Source organism: Schistocerca gregaria, chromosome 4 (genome assembly GCF_023897955.1).
Source record: "Schistocerca gregaria isolate iqSchGreg1 chromosome 4, iqSchGreg1.2, whole genome shotgun sequence".
Classification (NCBI taxonomy): Eukaryota; Metazoa; Arthropoda; class Insecta; order Orthoptera; family Acrididae; genus Schistocerca; species Schistocerca gregaria.
The window spans coordinates 363,799,394-363,821,075 of NC_064923.1; the positions used below are offsets into that span (position 1 = coordinate 363,799,394).

General features: G+C 44.1%; 1 protein-coding gene across 1 annotated transcript in view; it reads left to right on the forward strand.

Moving 5' to 3' along the window:
- LOC126267079 (uncharacterized) overlaps positions 1 to 21,682 on the forward strand; it is a 108,798-nt gene that overhangs the window by 31,959 nt on the left and 55,157 nt on the right. Inside the window, exon 2 of the mRNA XM_049971942.1 lies at positions 12,851 to 13,090. Coding sequence (XP_049827899.1) covers positions 12,871 to 13,090 — 220 coding nt within the window. The 5' untranslated portion in view covers positions 12,851 to 12,870. The remainder of the gene's footprint in view (positions 1 to 12,850; positions 13,091 to 21,682) is intronic.

Below are 21,682 nucleotides of genomic sequence, written 5' to 3' on the forward strand. Positions count from 1 at the left end.
GAATCTGCGACCGTATCGCTCGCGCGCTTCCAGACTGAAGCGCCTAGAACCTCTCGGTCACAACGGTCGGCGGAGGTAAGACTAACGTGATTGAACATCAGGTATCTATTCCATTACAAATTGAACATTTTACAGTGCGGTGCAATTTTCTTATAATTGACAAACTTATAGTTAATTGTCATATAGTTAAGAACTTATAAAACACAGACTGACATAGGTAATGGTAAATGCCCGTTTTATGTAAAGGATCAGATATTTCCTATTATTTAGTCAAAACACCTGATAAAAGTAGCAAAAACAAACCAGGGTTAAATATAATAGTACAGTATTCTACGGCGGTACTGGGCACTACACACTGAAGATTAAAATGTTTGCGTACATTTTTCGTCATGCCAGCTCACACCTGTAGTAAACTCAATTTTTAAGCTGAAATAAAATAAATAATGCAGGTGGGTATTGTGGTAAAATTTAAAATAGTGAGTCACTTACATTGATTTATAATTTGAACAAGTAGTTTTTTTGTCTTCAATATATTCACTAAACACTTAAAATGCAGCCTGAGGGGCTCTTACTCAAGGGCGGCCGTTAGTAACTGATGCTACAACACTTCACTATAAAATTCGTATGTCGCGATCACGGCACTCGACAGTCTGTTCACAGTTCACAAAATACACTTTTGTCTGCTGTCCAAAATCACTATATGGCTCTGCACTTGATCGCTTTCGAACATCACTACATACATACTTGACCCCTAACATGGCTACCAATCTACTACTGCCCCCCAGATGCGCAGCACGTCTGGCTCTTTTCGTCTCTTAGAACCAGCTATCCTCAAAGATGGTTGCCCTGTCCACCCCTCGAAGCGACTGCCTAACTCAAAACAATGTTGACAAAAATTACGAATATTCTAAAACTAAACACAAAAACACATATGATACATTGAAAAATAACGAAATTTTCCGGGCAATAACAACTTAAAGTCCATTTACTTGCATCTGCCGCCGTTTTTTCACAAATAATGTTCTTGTGGCGTGATTTTGCTTTTCCCGCCGTTTTTTCACAAATAATGTTTTTGTGGCGTGATTTTGCTTTTCCCACATTTTTTATACTAAACATAAATAAATAAAAATACATACTTATAAGATTGTAGTACCAGTACGCATAAGACCAGACAACTTTGACGAACAGCTTCTAAAGTTTTACAATACAAAATATTTCAGTATACTCGATCTCAAGATGTCCTACTGGCAAACAAAGCTCCACGAAGAAAGTCGAAAACATACAGCATTTGTTTGTGGTGGTAGAAGTTAGGAACTTCGTGTTCTACCTTTTGGACTGAACATTAGCGCAGACGTGTTTATATGTGCATTGTACAAGGTTTTAGGAACAGGATTACTTAGCAAAGTCACTGTTTATGTAGACGATATGCTAATAGCCACACCCACTTGGCTAGAACATATCAGGCTCACTGAACAGGTGCTTGAACGATTTGCAGATTACAGAGTAACACCCAATTTCTTAAAAAAATGTCTAGTTTGGGTAAGGAGAGAGTCAAATTTTTAGGGCATGTGTGAGAACAATATATATTACATGATCCAAAAAAACGTGATGCCATACCCAACTGCCAGCTCCAAGGAGTAAAAAACAACTAAAAGCCTTTTTTGGACTAGCATCCTTTTTTCGTAAAATTCGTTCCACAGCAACTGATGAACAGTGGTTCATTGCTCAACTTGTTACAAAGGAACAGGCCTTGGTTATGGGATGATAAGTGTCAGGAACACTTCAATAACATTAAGTAGGCATTACTTAAGGCGAACATTCTTAGCCTCCCTTACATGTCCAAGGATTTTTGTCTATGCACAGATGCCTCATCGAAAGGACTGGGGGCATGCTTGTTCCAGATGCGGGAAGAAGACGGTAAAGAAGTACTCAAGGTCATCAGTTTTGCTAGTCGTACATTACCAGAAGCAGAAAGATCTTGCTCTGTGTTAGAATCGGAAAGTTTAGTTGTAATATGGGCATTTAAGAAGTTTTAATATTTTTTGTGGGGCAAGAATACCAAAGTTTCAAAAAATGGTTCAAATGGCTCTGAGCACTATGGGACTTAACACCTATGGTCATCAGTCCCCTAGAACTTAGAACTACTTAAACTTAACTAACCTAAGGACATCACACAACACCCAGCCATCACGAGGCAGAGAAAATCCCTGAACCCGCCGGGAATCGAACCCGGGAACCCGGACGTGGGAAGCGAGAACGCTACTGCACGACCACGAGATGCGGGCATACCAAAGTTTCTGTGACCATCAGTCACTATCATTTCTTTTAACACGTAAACTGTTGCACGGTAGATTAACTAGGCAGTGTCTGTATTTACAAGAATTCAATTTCGAGATCGAAGTCAGAATGTTATTGCAGATGCCTTGTCTAGGTTACCTCAAGGTTTAGAAGAATTTGGTGAATTAACAGCGTAGGATGCAGAAATCAAAACGCTATTAGGCAAGGTACAACGCAACAGTCTCATTACCATAAGTTTTGTAAGATATGAAATTATACAACAGCAAGATCGCAGATGGAGTAAAGTCATGCAAAACTTTAAGCAGGATGAAGTTGGAAAGGTACGTAAATAGTAACAGGAGTACTAGGGCGTTTTGTTTCATAGGTAGCATGAAAAACCTGATCAGTGGTGTGTGTGTGTATTCCTTAAGATTATATCGACGAATTTATAACACACACACATGAAGTATCGGAACATTGTGTAATAGGCAAGTGTACTGAAAAAATTGCGACACTTTGTTATTTTCCAAATTTGAGAAGGCGGATCTGACAGGTCTTAAGAAAGTGCGCAATACGTCAAAAGTCAAGACAGTCCACTGTGTCAAAATATACTGAGCTATATCCAATACTCAGAAAAAAAACCTCTAGATATAGTATCCCTGGACATAGCTGGACCATATCCAAGGAGTAAAGGAGGAGTAAGATAAGTAGTAGCACTATACGATATTTTCTCGAAACGTATCAAAACGTATGCCATTAAAAATGCAACACCAACAAATAACAGAAAAAATTGACGGAGACTATTTGAAAATAATAGGTAAACCAAAGGCATAAAGCATATAGTAGTACGATTTTTTACCTAGAAGCAAACCCAGTAGAATAAGTCTTTAAATAATTCAACTGGTTTATTTGGACATACATCCCACATAAACACACCCGATGGGTAGAATACGTAACTCCTTCCATGTAAGTTGTCAATAACCTTCCACATTCTTCAAACAGGTTTCATCCTATCGAACTGATGTTCCGGACAAGAGAAACGGATACGTGGGAGTCCCCATACCAAAGGTACCCACTATAGAAATGACAATACAAGACGAACAAGCCATGGTTACGCTAGAAAACAGGGCCCAGTATAGAAAGAAGATTTATAATAAGAAACTGAAACGTGTTACACAGTTGTTTGAAGCGCAACGAGTCCTCTTACGGACGTTCCGTAAAGCGACAAACTTTGGTAAACTGAATAAGAAGTGGCAATTACTCTATTAAAGACCATATATAATTTTCAAAATACCATACCCTGGGACGTACAGATTAGTCTCTTAGAAAACAGGGAAAACAAGGGTCTCCACCTTCATAAGGATATAAAAGCTTTTATAGAATGATGAAGCTAGGTAGCATTTCTTCTTTCTGTCACAAGATAATTGTACATAACTCTAAGTGTAATTTTTCTTCTGGAGTATATTTTAAGACAAACTTAACAGCAACGAGAAGTAATACACCGCTTTATGTGAAGCGAAAGCATAAACAGAATTAGCTTATGGCTCAGCTGTCCGCACTCAACAATACGAGCTGATGTCAGTAGTAGGGGAAGAGTCACTGACCTCTGCGCATGGGCGACAGTCTGGCAGAAGACCCTACCAAATAGGAATGCGATATGTACACGTACGTGACTTAAATACGTAATAAGCGGAACTACTGAGCAATTGCATCTACTGCCTAATAACTAAGGAACCTATTGATATATGTACACAGAGATTTAATTAAACACTAAGCTATATACAACATATTTACAAGCAAAACGAAGCATTATGAAGAACTCACGAGACATGTAAGCTAAGAAGAAACGAAAAAAATACCGAAAAAAATGTCAAATAAATTTCTTTGCACAGTAAATGATCCTAAACGGTAACAGAATAAACGGATGTCTATGAATTTAAACAAAGCATGGAAATATCTGCAGACGGATTTAATGACCAAATGTGTCAGTGGCCACCGAGCTAAGTAATGCAATTAGTTTTAAGTGTTTTTCTGTCAGCGACAAGTGCATCGTTACGTAGCATAAGAGAATTACGTCGAGAGTAGCAGGTACCACGTGAAGAAACGGGCCGCACCGCAATTAAACAATTTAATTATAAGAGTATATTTACAAAGGTCACAAGGCAAATGAAAAATAAAAATAAGTATTGTCGCAGGGTATCTCCGTGACATTTATCAGTACCTACACGCTGCAAAGTACAAAACGTGATTTTACAAAAACTAATTAATTTTTATAGTGTCAAATGAAAGCATAAATAATTACATTTCCAGGTATTCCAGAAAGATAAGTCTACGATGGTTAAAGCTTCATATTTCACACTAAGCTACATCGTGAATTGAAGAAAACAGCACCAACGCATGAAGAAACAACATAACTACGTGAATGATTAGTCAGCACAGGTTATTTCCATGATATAAAAGTTCCTTGGCAACTAGTCAATGATTGTACGAGTAACATAAATCCTTGAACCAGTAGATGAGTACTTCCTTTCTTCTCTCCCAGACAAAGGTGGCGGCGCCAAGCGTAGTTAGGCCAGCAATGTGTAATGTTTTAATCCTATTTCGAATGTTTTTCTCCCTTCTCTACCTGAGGAAGAAATAAGCTCCCATAAGTGATAAAAGCCTATCTATAAAATGAAGCATAAATATAACATACGCGTGTACTGTATCGTAATAATGTGTGTATAATTAATTTAAGCATGTGATGTGAACGAAGAGAAGTTAAAACTAACAAACAAACTGTGGTAATAGAACCAAGTTTACCTAAGGCAGAAATGAGCTCCCATAAGTGAGAAAAGCGTTGTTACAAAATGAAGCATAAATATAACATACGCGTGTATTGTAGCGTAATAGTGTGTATATAATTAATTTGTGTATATAATTAATTTGATGTGAACGAAGAGAAGTTAAAACTAACAAAAAAAGTGTAGTAACAGAAGCCACTTAATGAAAATTTTATGACCTTTTAAAAGTTAAGAAATTTATGTTCGTAGTATAAGCAATGGATGGAATGTTAGCCATAGGTATAAGCTATCATATTATGTATTTTGCTGTAACTCAAACTTGTATGAATTTTGCGTTGGAAACCAAACTCTATGTGAAGGAATGGGCAAAGACCAGCAATTTATACAATGTTTTGGACGGCTGTATGTGTCTTTCAACAAGTGTGGTGACAATAATATACATGTGCAACGAAATAATTTCTGAGTATCACGGCTCACAAAGCTTGATACATTAATAAGTGAACTACAGTTGTTCGAGCCAGTACTTCCCTCGTCGACGGATGCTGTTGGCAGGATTCTCTCCACTGAAAATGCGAGTACGACGGGTAATAATGACGACCGGGCCCTAAAAATGGAGATCTGCCAGAGCGTCGGATTTTGAACAATAAGCACATAACCACTGCACCCAGAATAAGGACAAACGCCGCGGCAATTCTTCAATATATGATACTCGGTGAAAGTGTGACACTCAATGTGAAATCAACACTAAGTAAACGAGTGCACGCACGTGCGACGTTAGCAGCTAACACGTTGACCGTTAGCGACTAGTTCTTAGCCGCCAAACCTGTTAGTGCGCAAGCGATAAATTCAAATATGTGATGTGCTATCATATTATGTATACAATCTTTTATTTTCTTGTAGAACTCTAACATACTTAGGATAAGCTGACAAGTTCATACCATTAAATAAAAGAGAAGCCGACAAATAAAGAGCACCGACACCTATCAGCAAATGTAAACATGTACAAGCATAAAACACTGTATGTCCCCCATAACATGTCAACGGACATCGTGGGGGCAACGGTACATGGTGAAAGACCCCAAATAGCGTAAAGTTAAAATTTATTAAAAAAAAACACCGATCGCCCATAAGCGTCGACAAAGACGTTAATTATGAATGCGGGGTATAGGAGCAGACAAATAAAAAAAAATCGTTCATTTTTCTGTGTACATAATTTTGTTTCTCACTCTCTGGTATGTAGAAGTTTCAGTTAAGAAGCGCGGCTCGAAGTATGACGGGCTACTATGTTTTGTATCATGATTGTTAAGAAATAAGAGATTTGATATCAGTGTTAAAAATAGTTTTTATTGAAGTGAAGTGGAACCAAGTAAGGAGGATTTTCTTATTTTTGACATGCACTGGTGTGCTTTAAGTCCGCTGCCTGCATCTACAATTGAAATGTAAGAGAGAACGTCCGACTAGCCAAAAAATCGTAGAAGCACAACATTTCTAATAATTCATTTGTAATATACTTTTAGATTAATTTTTCTTTCCATTCACATATGTATTATTATATCTTTTTTATTTATTACAACACAGTGGCGCTGTAATATTCTCACAAATGTAGCAACGCATCAGATAGCACTGTGTGCAATTCATTACTTAAATTAGGTATGATTATACGCTTGTCCAGTAATAATAATCACGTGGAAGACATAACCTTGTTAAAATTGAATGTTTAACCGTTGCAGAAAAGGTAGGTATGGTGTTTATTCATAGGTATTGTGATGAAAATGCCCAAGAACCTTGTGCTATGTATGTTGCTCGTTATCCTAACAGACAGCAGCCAAGTGTCCGAGCCCTTTCGTCGGATAGTTAATGTATTTTAAGAAACCGGAAGTGTTCAGCCATAGAAGAAGACGCAACCAAGAACTGCAACAAATGGAGATGCCCAAATTAGTGTTTTAACTTCAGCTGAGGCTAACCCGTACATCAGGAGCAGACCAATTGAGCGGGAATCAGGAATTTCAAAAACGTCGGTTTCAGAATTCTAAATCATCATACATTTCACCCTTACCATATATCTGTGCAGCAGGAGTAGCATGGCGATGATTGTGAACGTAGTGTACGTTTTTGCCACTGGGCACAAAATAAATTACAAGACGATAACAGATTTTTTTCAGGACTTGTATTTAGTGACGAAGCGTCATTCACAAACAGAGGTAACGCAAACCGGCATAATATACACTCCTGGAAATTGAAATAAGAACACCGTGAATTCATTGTCCCAGGAAGGGGAAACTTTATTGACACATTCTTGTTGTCAGATACATCATATGATCACACTGACAGAACCACAGGCACATAGACACAGGCAACAGAGCATGTACAATGTCGGCACTAGTACAGTGTATATCCACCTTTCGCAGCAATGCAGGCTGCTATTCTCCCATGCAGACGATCGTAGAGATGCTGGATGTTGTCCTGTGGAACGGCTTGCCATGCCATTTCCACCTGGCGCCTCAGTTGGACCAGCGTTCGTGCCGGACGTGCAGACCGCGTGAGACGACGCTTCATCCAGTCCCAAACATGCTCATTGGGGGACAGATCCGAAGATCTTGCTGGCCAGGGTAGTTGACTTACACCTTCTAGAGCACGTTGGGTGGCACGGGATACATGTGGATGTGCATTGTCCTGTTGGAACAGCAAGTTCCCTTGCCGGTCTAGGAATGGTAGATCGATGGGTTCGATGACGGTTTGGATGTACCGTGCACTATTCAGTGTCCCCTCGACGATCACTTGAGGTGTACGGCCAGTGTAGGAGATTGATCCCCACACCATGATGCTAGGTGTTGGCCCTGTGTGCCTCGGTTGTATGCAGTCCTGATTTTGGCGCTCACCTGCACGGCGCCAAACACGCATACGACCATCATTGGCACCAAGGCAGAAGCAACTCTCATCGCTGAAGACGACACGTCTCCATTCGTCCCCCATTCACGCCTGTCGTGACACCACTGGAGGCGGGATGCACGATGTTGGGGCGTGAGCGGAAGACGGCCTAACGGTGTGCGGGACCGTAGCCGAGCTTCATGGAGACGGTTGCGAATGGTCCTCGCCGATACCCCAGGAGCAACAGTGTCCCTAATTTGCTGGGAAGTGGCGGTGCGGTCCCCTACGTCACTGCGTAGGATCCTACAGTCTTGGCGTGCATCCGTGCGTTGCTGCGGTCCGGTCCCAGGTCGACAGGCACGTGCACCTTCCGCCGACCACTGGCGACAACATCGATGTACTGTGGAGACCTCACGCCCCAAGTGTTGAGCAATTCGGCGGTACGTCCACCCGGCCTCCCGCATGCCCACTATATGCCCTCGCTCAAAGTCCGTCAACTGCACATACGGTTCACGTTCACGCTGTTGCGGCATGCTACCAGTGTTAAAGACTGCGATGGAGCTCCGTATGCCACGGCAAACTGGCTGACACTGACGGCGGCGATGCACAACTGCTGTGCAGCTAGCGCCATTCAACGGCCAACACCGCGGTTCCTGGTGTGTCCGCTGTGCCGTGCGTGTGATCATTGCTTGTACAGCCCTCTCGCAGTGTCCGGAGCAAGTATGGTGGGTCTGACACACCAGTGTCAATGTGTTCTTTTTTCCATTTCCAGGAGTGTACACTATTGGGCACGATGGCTTTTCGATAATATTTGTAATATAAGAATTCCTTTGTCTGTCAGTGTATTAGCACCTCCCAGTGGCTTTCCATCTTTTAACTTTTGCCCTTCATTTCTTTTTTCAGTCTAAAAAGTCTTCCTACCATTCGCTTCTGAACAACCACCACACTTCCCAGTTTTTCAACTGTAATTTGTGAACCATAAGCTTTGCTCTATAAAACAGTCTTAAAAGCACTGGAATCTTCATCACTTAGATACTCCACATACCTAACACTATATTATTCAACTGATCTTTGAAATATTACACTCCTGGAAATGGAAAAAAGAACACATTGACACCGGTGTGTCAGACCCACCATACTTGCTCCGGACACTGCGAGAGGGCTGTACAAGCAATGATCACACGCACGGCACAGCGGACACACCAGGAACCGCGGTGTTGGCCGTCGAATGGCGCTAGCTGCGCAGCATTTGTGCACCGCCGCCGTCAGTGTCAGCCAGTTTGCCGTGGCATACGGAGCTCCATCGCAGTCTTTAACACTGGTAGCATGCCGCGACAGCGTGGACGTGAACCGTATGTGCAGTTGACGGACTTTGAGCGAGGGCGTATAGTGGGGTGGACGTACCGCCGAATTGCTCAACACGTGGGGCGTGAGGTCTCCACAGTACATCGATGTTGTCGCCAGTGGTCGGCGGAAGGTGCACGTGCCCGTCGACCTTGGACCGGACCGCAGCGACGCACGGATGCACGCCAAGACCGTAGGATCCTACGCAGTGCCGTAGGGGACCGCACCGCCACTTCCCAGCAAATTAGGGACACTGTTGCTCCTGGGGTATCGGCGAGGACCATTCGCAACCGTCTCCATGAAGCTGGGCTACGGTCCCGCACACCGTTAGGCCGTCTTCCTCTCACGCCCCAACATCGTGCAGCCCGCCTCCAGTGGTGTCGCGACAGGCGTGAATGGAGGGACGAATGGAGACGTGTCGTCTTCAGCGATGAGAGTCGCTTCTGCCTTGGTGCCAATGATGGTCGTATGCGTGTTTGGCGCCGTGCAGGTGAGCACCACAATCAGGACTGCATACGACCGAGGCACACAGGGCCAACACCCGGCATCATGGTGTGGGGAGCGATCTCCTACACTGGCCGTATACCTCTGGTGATCGTCGAGGGGACACTGAATAGTGCACGGTACATCCAAACCGTCATCGAACCCATAGTTCTACCATTCCTAGACCGGCAAGGGAACTTGCTGTTCCAACAGGACAATGCACGTCCGCATGTATCCTGTGCCACCCAACGTGCTCTAGAAGGTGTAAGTCAACTACCCTGGCCAGCAAGATCTCCGGATCTGTCCCCCATTGAGCATGTTTGGGACTGGATGAAGCGTCGTCTCACGCGGTGTGCACGTCCAGCACGAACGCTGGTCCAACTGAGGCGCCAGGTGGAAATGGCATGGCAAGCCGTTCCACAGGACTACATCCAGCATCTCTACGATCGTCTCCATGGGAGATTAGCAGCCTGCGTTGCTGCGAAAGGTGGATATACACTGTACTAGTGCCGACATTGTGCATGCTCTGTTGCCTGTGTCTATGTGCCTGTAGTTCTGTCAGTGTGACCATGTGATGTATCTGACCCCAGGAATGTGTCAATAAACTTTCCCCTTCCTGGGACAATGAATTAACGGTGTTCTTATTTCAATTTCCAGGAGTGTAGATTCGCTCCAGCTGCTTTCCCACCACTCGGCCCCTTGTAATTCTTACTGCATACTAACTTGTGTTTGTGTTGCCACCTTTCTTTTTCACAGCTGTCATTGTTCTTATGGCGTCACAATGAGAACAATATTTGCTCATTACTTGGAAGTATAAGATTTTCCCTGTGTCCACACGGATGTCAGATGATACACCACGAAGTGATGTATGGCCTCTCTTCGTCAGTTCCGTCACATTAGTCACATAGATTGTATTCACAACTCAGTGAACGTCTTCCTTATTGCTGTTGACACCTATAGCTTTTTCAACAGCTACTTTCATGTTTTCCTTGCATTCAACCTCAAGAACACTGAGGAGTTTCCTGTTGTAAACAGTGAATCTAGTCACTGGTGGACGCATGTTCATCAAGCTACAAAACGAACTGGTGCCTTCTCTACCTATACCTAAGCATCTCACGGCATAACACAATCTTATATTTGCCTCATACATTTTCTCATGGAGAGCAAAAGCACCATACTTACAAACTTCAAAAAAAAGATGTAAATTACTTACAATGCCAATTCTGCTATTGTCATTATTGGACTCTAAGGCCCTTCAATCCACAATTACCACATGCACATGAAACATTAATCATGAGGACAAGTATTTCTAAGTCATTTAACCTAAATTCACTTCAGACTTCGACTTTGAGACTGTGCACAGTATTATCAATTCATTGACTGATTTTATGCTTCGATGAACTCGGTGATTTCATCGGAAGTTGTTCTTCACACTCAGGAAAAACGTTTATACCACTCTTATTTAAACTGTGTGTGTCCTTTACATGTGAAATTCAAAGCTGTCACTTTTTTGAATACAGAACACTGCTGCGACCCATTTTACGAAAAAAAAACATGCAAATAAGAGCGAAACTAAATATGAACTCAGTTTGTAGCAAGTAAACTACTTGAAGTTAAGCAACATTTGTACATGAAGGAACAGCCAAATATTGTCTTTGTCACAGCCTTATAGATACTTTATTTCGAAATTTCAACGGAAAAATGAACACACAACAGGGCCAACGTAGAGAATGCGTGGATCACAACAAGGAAAAATAGGGCGTGGCAAGCGCAGACAACCAAATAAAATTTTTATAAGATATATCTAGGTGGATTTCGATAATGAAACTTGGAGAGATCAAGATTAAAGCATTAGTCTAATAAATTAAACAATAAAAATACTATTTTTTCAGAATTTTGCCCTACATCTGTCTACAATAAACAAAGAACCACATGTCATTTATCTGCATCGCAGGAACACGTACAATACTTTTAGGGTTACATAAATGAAACGCTAAGCGCTAATTTATTTTTAATCGTATGGTCAGGGCCCCCCCGTCTGGCAGACCGTTCGCCGGGTGCCGGTCTTTCAATTTGACGCCACTTCGGCGGCCTGCAGTCGATGAGGATGATAGGATGATGATGAGGATAGCACAACACCCAGTACCTGGGCGGAGAAAATTCCCCGGCCCAGACGGGAATCGAAACCGGGCCTAGAGGACTGACAATCCGTCACGCTGACCATTCAGCCACCAGGGGAAGACTAAGCGCTAATGAGAAGAGATTAATAAATATTACTTCTATTTTGACAACTTGTTTGCCGGCCTGGGTGGCCGAGCGGTTCTAGGCGCTACAGTCTGGAACCGCGCCACCGCAACGGTCGCAGGTTCGAATCCTGCCTCGGGCATGGATGTGTGTGATGTCCTTAGGTTAGTTAGGATTAAGTAGTTCTAAGTTCTAGGGGACTGATGACCTTAGAAGTTAAGTCCCATAGTGCTCAGAGTCATTTGAACCATTTGACAACTTGTTTACAAGTTTTAATTTGTCCTTTTTTATAGAGAAAAACGTTTAGGAGGCATTGGGACTGTGTAGAGGAATCGTACACCTCAAAATTACCCCTTTTAAAGAGGGAGAAAATTCTTTTTGCAGCGTTCAAATGGGCCAAATGGCTCTGAGCACTATGGGACTCAACTTCTGAGGTCATCAGTCCCCTAGAACTTAGAACTACTTAAACCTAACTAACCTAAGGACAACACACACATCCATGCCCGAGGCAGAATTCGAACCTGCGACCGTAGCGGTCTCGTGGTTCCAGACTGTAGCGCCTAGAACGGCACGGCCACTCGGCCGGCTTCTGCAGCGTCAAATACAACTTGTGTTAAAGCAGTAACTACTGTTAGAAGGTATTCTCAGTGATCAAAGAAACACATCGAAATTCCTTGACTCTCCACTCTGACAGATAGCAAAAAACACTTGGGAGGGGTGGGGAGGTGGGTTTGGGTGGTGGAACTGGTCCAATGGATCGCAATGTCAGTGGCCGTAACGGAGACAGGTACGATAGCTGATAGCCACGGGGAGGGAAGTATGGTCTCTGACGTGCAGTGTCGGGTGCGCAGGCTCGGCGTGCGGCCCGGCCATGCAGCGGGACGACTGGGTGGACACCTCGTACCGGCAGGCCGACTACCAGCCGCCGGCGCCCGGAGACCTCAGCAGGCTACCCAGCGCCGTCCGCCGCCTCAGCTGCGGCCCCCGCAACACCTTCCCGTCGGACATCGGGCTCGCCGACAACACCGCCTGGGACCAGTCTGGCACATCCGGGTCTTCAGAGTCCAGCGGCGTCGACGATGACATCAAGGGTATTCACACGTGTCGATGCCGTTACAGTATCCGACAGTATTTTGACTTGTTTGACATGGCCCACTACGATCTCACCTCCAGTGCCGTCCTCTTCATCACATAATAGCCCTTACACCATTATTTTCTGATATCTTGCAATCTCTGTCTTCCCATGAAAGTTTTGTCTCTATGGCACCCACGAATACCATGGAAGTCACTCTGTTTTGACCTAATGAAACTACACTACTGGCCATTAAAATTTCTACATCAAGAAGAATTCAGATGATAAACGGGTATTCAATGGACAAATATATTATACTAGAACTGACATGTGCCATTTTCACGCAATTTGGGTGCATAGATCCTGAGAAATCAGTACCCAGAACAACCACCTCTGGCCGTAATAACGGCCTTGTTGCAACAGGTCATTGAGTCAAACAGAACTTGGATGGCGTGTACAGGTACAGCTGCCCATGCAGCTTCAACACGATACCACAGTTCATCAAGAGTAGTGCTCGGCCACCATTGACCAGACATTTTCACTTGGTGAGAAATCTGGAGAATGTGCTGGCCAGGGCAGCAGTCGAACATTTTCTGTATCCAGAAAGGCCTGTACAGGACCTGCAACATCCGGTCGTGCATTATCCTGCTGAAATTCAGGGTTTCGCAGGGATCGAATGAAGGGTAGAGCCACGGGTCGTAACACATCTGAAATGTAACGTCCAGTGTTGAAAGTGCCGTCAATGCGAACAAGAGGTGACCGAAACGTGTAACCAATGGCACCATATACAATCACGCCGGGTGATACGCCAGTATGGCGATGACGAATACACGCTTCCAACGTGCGTTCACCACGATGTCGCCAAATCATGATGCTGTAAGCAGAACCTGGATTCATCCGAAAAAATGACGTTTTGCCATTCGTGCACCCAGGTTCGTCGTGAGTACACCATCGCAGGCGCTCCTGTCTGTGATGCAGCGTCAAGGGTAACCGCAGCCATGGTCTGCGTGCTGATAGGCCATGCTGCTGCAAACGTCGTCGAACTGTTCGTACAGATGGTTGTTGTCTTGCAAACGTCCCCATCTGTTGACTCAGGGATCGAGACGTGGCTGTACGATCCGTTACAGTCATGCATATAAGATGCCTGTCATATAGACTGCTAGTGATACGAGGCCGTTGGGATCCAGCAGGGCGTTCCGTATTAACCTCCTGAACCCACAGATTCCATATTCTGCTAACAGTTATTTGATCTCGACCAACGCGAGCAGCAATGTCGCGATACGATAAACCGCAATCGCGATAGGCTACAATCCGACCTTTATCAAAGTCAGAAACGTGATGGTACTCATTTCTCCTCCTTAAATGAGGCATTACAACAACGTTTCACCAGGCAACGCCCGTCAACTGGTGTTTGTGTATGAGAAATCGGTTGGAAACTTTCCTCATGTCAGCACGTTGTAGGTGTCGCCTCCGGCGCCAACCTTGTGTGAATGCTTTGAAAAGCTAATCATTTGCATATCACCGCATCTTCTTCCTGTCGGTTAGATTTCGCGTCTGTAGCACGTCATCATCGTGCTGTAGCAATTTCAGTGGCCAGTAGTGTACAATCCACCGGTTGTGACAGTGGGTTCTTTGATTCCTCTGGGAGATAGCTGATCAGAACTACAAGATACGAACTATTTGTTCACTTCATTACAAGCGTGATAAAAATATGCACTTAACGTTATACAGTTCATTGCTACAGGAGCGTCTCTAATGTTTACAATAGTCTTTGAACAGTGAAACATCATTTGATGCACACAGTTACAAACTCTTCTCTTGACTTACAAGTTCAACATTTACGAAAGTACAGTTCCATCTGGGTCTTAAATAGCACTGGTGTGCTGAGGGAGAGGGCACGTCTTCAGCAGTATCTGTCATTCGGCACTGCGGATTGCAGCGAGACATAGCTAATGTCTGTTGTATTCAAGCGCGTTGCCGACTTCGGTTTGGCATGGCAATCTTTGAACCATATGACGTATTCCATGATATCTTAACTCCGGTCATTTTATCGCTTCTTCTTGTCAGACCAGTGGATACTTGTTTAATCACCTAAGCCTTGCAACCCTTTAATTTCGTGGACCATTCTTAGATATCGAAACAAGCTCTGCGGCATTTGAAAGCTCTTGAAAAGACGAGTACAGTGATATAACGTTTGTTAATCTTCGTGTTCAAACTTTTACCGAAAGCATCCGGTAAACATGCTCAAATTGACAAGCGAGGCAGCCGCAAGCGCTTAATGCAGGGTAGAAATTCACAAGGGCGTCTAAAACGCCCGGCTCCATCATTATATGCGACAAGAAGCTGGGTCTACGCGGCTGAGATAAAACGTATTTCCTCTTGGCCCTCCTTACAATGCCTGTCAAAAAAAGTGAAGCACCTACAAGGAAAAGAGGAAATGAAACGGAACTTCACAGATCGAGAATATATGTGACGTTATGTGATTACAAATTCGAATCAATTTCGTAAAGGAGCTGGCCGCACGAGCAGACTTATCAGTATGACGTTAAACGCCGTGTGTCTTACATGCATGCGTACTCGGTTTGGAAGGGTGTCGTAAAATCGTTGCATCTCCTCCTGACGCAAGTTGGCCCACAAACAGTTGCAGCTGGTCCTTGATGGCCAGGATACTGCCAGTGGGCCAGAATTTTCCCTGCTGGTCCCACACATATTCTATCGGGGACCGATCTGGATATCGTATTGGCCACGGGAGCACCTCAGCATCACTTACACATTTGACATAGACGCATGCCATGTGTAGTCGAGTACCGCCCCGTCGAAAAATGGCATCATACTATCGCATGACAGGAACACATGAGGCAACAAGATATTTGTGACGTACTGTTATCCCGTCAGAGTTTCCTCAGGTATCTACTGCCCTTGATCTGTAGTCATATGTGATGGGTCTCCACAATCCACACCCTAACGCCAGGAGTAACACCGTTGTGCGTCTCCGAAACATTCTAAGAATGGGACCTCTCTCCAGGTCGCCGCCATAATTGCTGACGATTAACACACGAATTAGTGAGCTAATGAAGCTGGAGGAGCGAAAGAGAGCTCAGAATGGGGCTGTTGCACATTTCACTACTACTGCCCTAATTTAAGGCATCGATGTAAGGACAAAATTAAACGAAGCAGTCAGTCAAACCTCCACACAACCCTTCAGCATGGACATCTGGGACACATTCTAGCAGTCAGAGCGACGCTAGAGATTGCGACTACGTATTGATATTCCGGGTTCAAATCTAGGTCAGACCATCTTTTTTGGTTTCCTGTCTTTGACCATATCACTTCCCATTATTATCAGATTCGTATATTATACATGCTATACTTTGGTTTGTGATTCGTATATCAGAAGGACAGCTCAAAGGGCACTATATCAAAGGAACAGTGATATCAGTTGTTAAAATGAGAGAAACTCAGTCTAGATCACACTTTATTTTACGGTGGTAAGAGTCTCACCGGTACTGACAAACAGCACCACGCAGCTTGTCAGATCGGAACTGGTCATCATTAATAAAAGATAAGCGATCCAGACTTTTTTTTATTCCCTACAATACAGCATGCCAGAAATACGTTTTCAGCTGCTCCTGTAAATCATTGTCAACGAATACTATCATCGTTTTCTGCTTCAAATTTCTGCTCGAGCTCTGCTGACCTGAAGAGTAATCTACCTCAGATACGACCGTGCAAAATTACTTAAGACTATTGTTAACAGAAATAACACTAGGATACCGTCATCAGACGTCTATGTTACAAAGTTAGCGGAAGATATGCAAAAAAGGTTTCCTGCAGTTGACTGTTCATGCAGGGGTCGACTATTTTGAAATCTGCATAGTATTACTAACTTTTTTCATGACGAGAAAAGGAAAACATTGTAGTTTTCTGAATCTGCATTTTAATAGAATTCGGTTCATCTTGAGGAGACGAGAACAGTAGTGTAACGCAATAAGAAAAACAATTCGTTCCGCCAAAATATTCTGTAGTTACTTCACAACTCCAGTAGAAGAGAGTAGCGATAAAAAAGATATTGAAAATACTGCGATAAACTCGCTCCTTTTTCGCACAATCACTTGGCACAGTCCTCCCCCTACTGAAGGGATTAAAGCTGTATGTATCCTAGGGAAAGGATACTCCTCTGATGCTTCATTGGAAATTGCATCTGCCAATTATTTAAATATATGCCTTACATATTGCCGACTAATTATGCAGTAAAATCTCCTGCCAGTTAACGCCGCTGCAGCTTCGTCCGTAGAAAAATCCCACAGTACGTAGCCTGAACTATGTTGTGCCATATATTCATATTGCTCAAACCCCATCCACCGCTACTGCGTAGGAAGTACAATTATGAGTTACATCCTGTATCGAAGTACGTAAGGCCTCGGCTGCGCTTGATATGTTTCATTGTGCTCTGTGACTAGTGTACATCGTATCCACTGTTGCTGCCCAATTTTAAAAACTGACTTTGGGATTTCAAGTTTGTTTCCCTCACGTTTCCTTCGGATTTTCGTTATTTGGTCGAAAGTTCTGCTCTTCAGCGAATAATTTGCAACTTGATTCCTCATTATCATGGGTAAATATTCTATACGGAAATATGTAGGGTGTGGACGGGAGTGTCTGTGGGACACAGCGAGATGTCGCTATTCCACATTCCTTCAAAACAGACAACAGCAACATGGGTCTGCTCGACAAAGGGGCTACTGTGTCCTGAATGAGAGCATAAAATTGATACTAGAAACAATATTAAACTATTTTGCAGCGGCAGAATTACTGTACTGAAATACTGTCGCCCGCATCTCGTGGTCGTGCGGTAGCGTTCTCGCTTCCCACGCCCGGGTTCGATTTGCGGCGGGGTCAGGGATTTTCACTGCCTCGTGATGGCTGGGTGTTGTGTGATGTCCTTAGGTTAGTTAGGTTTAAGTAGTTCTAAGTTCTAGGGGACTAATGACCATAGATGTTAAGTCCCATCGTGCTCAGAGCCATTTGATCCATTTGAAATACTGTCTATGGAAGTCAGTTAACAACATTTGGGTTGATACAAATAGTAACTATGAGTTTTCTGCCGTATTCGTATCTCATGCATGTTAATGAATACAAACAGTAACACATTATAATTTTGTATGAATGTAAATAGTAACTTGTTGCAGAACGTACACGTTATATCGCAGTTCTTATCGAAAACTGACACAGAAGAAAATGTACGATGATACAAGCAAGAGCATTCCTTTAAGCAGGCGTCCGCGGAGGATCCGTTTGCGAAATAATTGCGAACCTGTGCTTACGAGACTCCACTGAGTTCCGTATTAAGTCCTGTCCTAGTTAGTACAAACGTATTTGAAATGTAAGTTTCTCGATTAGGACCACGATGTAGCCAGAGTCATATTTCATCCCTTGCCTATGTTTTGGGAATGTGGTAGATATATGTTGCGGCAGCGGTACATTTTGCTTCAACTGTAGTACATCTAATACGCTAATATGGTCTAAAATAGATAGCTCGAACACGGCTGGAACTTTGGCCTCCTAGCACACCTGACCAAGACCCTCTAGATTTTTCTATGTGGCATCATCTCGGAAGTTTAGCGTAAAGCCGTCCCGTTGATATGTTCAAGGACAGCAGCATCGAACTGTTCAGTCTTATCAAGATTTACAAGATCATACAGGGGTGAAACTTCCTGGCGGATTAAAACTGTGTGCCCGACCGAGACTCGAACTCGGGACCTTTGCCTTTCGCAGGCAAGTGCTCTACCATCTGAGCTACCGAAGCACGACTCACGCCCGCTACTCACAGCTTTACTTCTGCTAGTACCTCGTCTCCTACGTTCCAAACTTTACAGAAGCACTTCTGCGAAACTTGCAGAACTAGCACACTCCTGAAAGAAAGGATATTGCGGAGACATGGCTTAGCCACAGCCTGGGGGATGTTTCCAGAATGAGATTTTCACTATACAGCGGAGTGTGCGCTGATATGAAACTTCCTGGCAGATAAAAACTGTGTGCCCGCCCGAGACTTGAACTCGGGACCTTTGCCTTTCGCGGGTAAGTGCTCTACCATCTGAGCTACCGAAGCACGACTCACGCCCGGTACTCACAGCTTTACTTCTGCCAGTACCTCGTCTCCTACCTTCCAAACTTTACAGAAGCTCTTCTGCAAAACTTGCAGACCTAGCACTCCTGAAAGAAAAGATATTGCGGAGACATGGCTTAGCCACAGCCTGGGGGATGTTTCCAGAATGAGATTTTCACTCTGCAGCAGAGTTGCGCTGATATGAAACTTCCTGGCAGATAAAAACTGTGTGCCCGACCGAGACTCGAACTCGGGACCTTTGCCTTTCGCGGGCAAGTGCTCTACCATCTGAGCTACCGAAGCACGACTCACGCCCGGTACTCACAGCTTTACTTCTGCCAGTACCTCGTCTCCTACCTTCCAAACTTTACAGAAGCTCTTCTGCGAAACTTGCAGAACTAGCACTCATGAAAGAAAGGATATTGCGGAGACATGGCTTAGCCACAGCCTGGGGGATGATTCCAGAATGAGATTTTCACTCTGCAGCGGAGTGTGCGTTGATATGAAACTTCCTGGCAGATAAAAACTGTGTGCCCGACCGAGACTCGAACTCGGGACCTTTGCCTTTCGCGGGCAAGTGCTCTACCATCTGAGCTACCGAAGCACGACTCACGCGCGGTACTCACAGCTTTACTTCTGCCAGTACCTCGTCTCCTACCTTCCAAACTTCACAGAAGCTCTTCTGCGAAACTTGCAGAACTAGCACTCCTGAAAGAAAGGATATTGCGGAGACATGGCTTAGCCACAGCCTGGGGGATGTTTCCAGAATGAGATTTTCACTATGCAGCGGAGTGTGCGCTGATATGAAACTTCCTGGCAGATAAAAACTGTGTGCCCGACCGAGACTCGAACTCGGGACCTTTGCCTTTCGCGGGCAAGTGCTCTACCATCTGAGCTACCGAAGCACGACTCACGCGCGGTACTCACAGCTTTACTTCTGCCAGTACCTCGTCTCCTACCTTCCAAACTTCACAGAAGCTCTTCTGCGAAACTTGCAGAACTAGCACTCCTGAAAGAAAGGATATTGCGGAGACATGGCTTAGCCACAGCCTGGGGGATGTTTCCAGAATGAGATTTTCACTATGCAGCGGAGTGTGCGCTGATATGAAACTTCCTGGCAGATTAAAACTGTGTGCCCGACCGAGACTCGATCTCGGGACCTATGCCTTTCGCGGGCAAGTGCTCTACCATCTGAGCTACCGAAGCACGACTCACGCCCGGTAGAGCACTTGCCCGCGAAAGGCAAAGGTCCCGAGTTCGAGTCTCGGTCGGGCACACAGTTTTAATCTGCCAGGAAGTTTAATATCAGCGCACACTCCGCTGCAGAGTGAAAATCTCATTCTGGAATCATACAGGGGTGTTCGAAAGAATTCTTAACTCACTGTGCGATGAGTTATACGTACACCACCTCATTTGACGACGGCGTTCTGTTTGCGAGGCTTTATTGAGGAAATTTAGAGAACGAGCACTTGAGAGGCAGACTGCAGAACGGTTCTACTGCTGCCAACGCACATATTGTCAGGACCACGAAGATAAGATGAGAGAAAGTAGGGCTCGTAGAGACAGTCGTTTCTCCCTCTCTTTGCTTGCGAGTGGGGCACGAAAGGAAACAACTACTGCTTGTACATGGTACCCTCCGCCATGCATCGTACAGTGGCTTGCGAAGTATGTATGTGGGTGTAGCTGTAACAGGGGCGTACTATAAACGTGCTGAAGCAGTACTGTACGGTATTTCTTGTTAAGGCAGCTCATTGGTGAAATTTGAGCCCAATTAGGCGGTGGCTTAATCCAAAAGTTTACATTTCGAATACATTAGTACTAACCAGGTCACCATTTCATACTGAAGACAGTGACGGCTCGTAACAACACATCCGCAACTACCTCGCAAAAGGCTCATTTGCGTACCCATGTTTATTCTACGTTTTTGCTTCTGTTATTGTATAATCTCACCTGTGTAATTTTTTACTATTAATTATGGTTCACCATGTATACATGATGTAACAAAACTGTACAGCCAATCTTTGAAGGACTGTAGAGGATGTCTTTAGCAACAAATTCATGTTAAGAACTTGTATCTGGAAGTATCAAACAATGATAACAAATACGAGAGCGCTCAATAAGTAATGCAACACGTTTTTGTAGCCAATTTCCATTGAAAAATTGCGAAATTTATTGTGAGACATCGTGGGATAAACCTGCTTCAGCCTCTGTAGTTTCATTACGTTCCGATAGGTGGCGGGGCTGTATGTAGCCTTCAAAATGAGGTCTTTAACGAAGGCACGTGTTCTAAGCAGACATCTGTCATTGACCTTCGTTCGGCGGAAAATCAGGGCATCGCAGGTATTGACAGGTGCTTGCAGAATGCCTGCGGAGACCTGGCAGGGAGCAAATGCATGATGAGTCGTTGGGCGTGGCATCTGCCATCATCGCAACAAGGTCGCGCAAACCCGTCCGCTTGCCGGCCTGGCTCACACATCTTCAAGGAATTTAAGAAACGATGTCACCGTG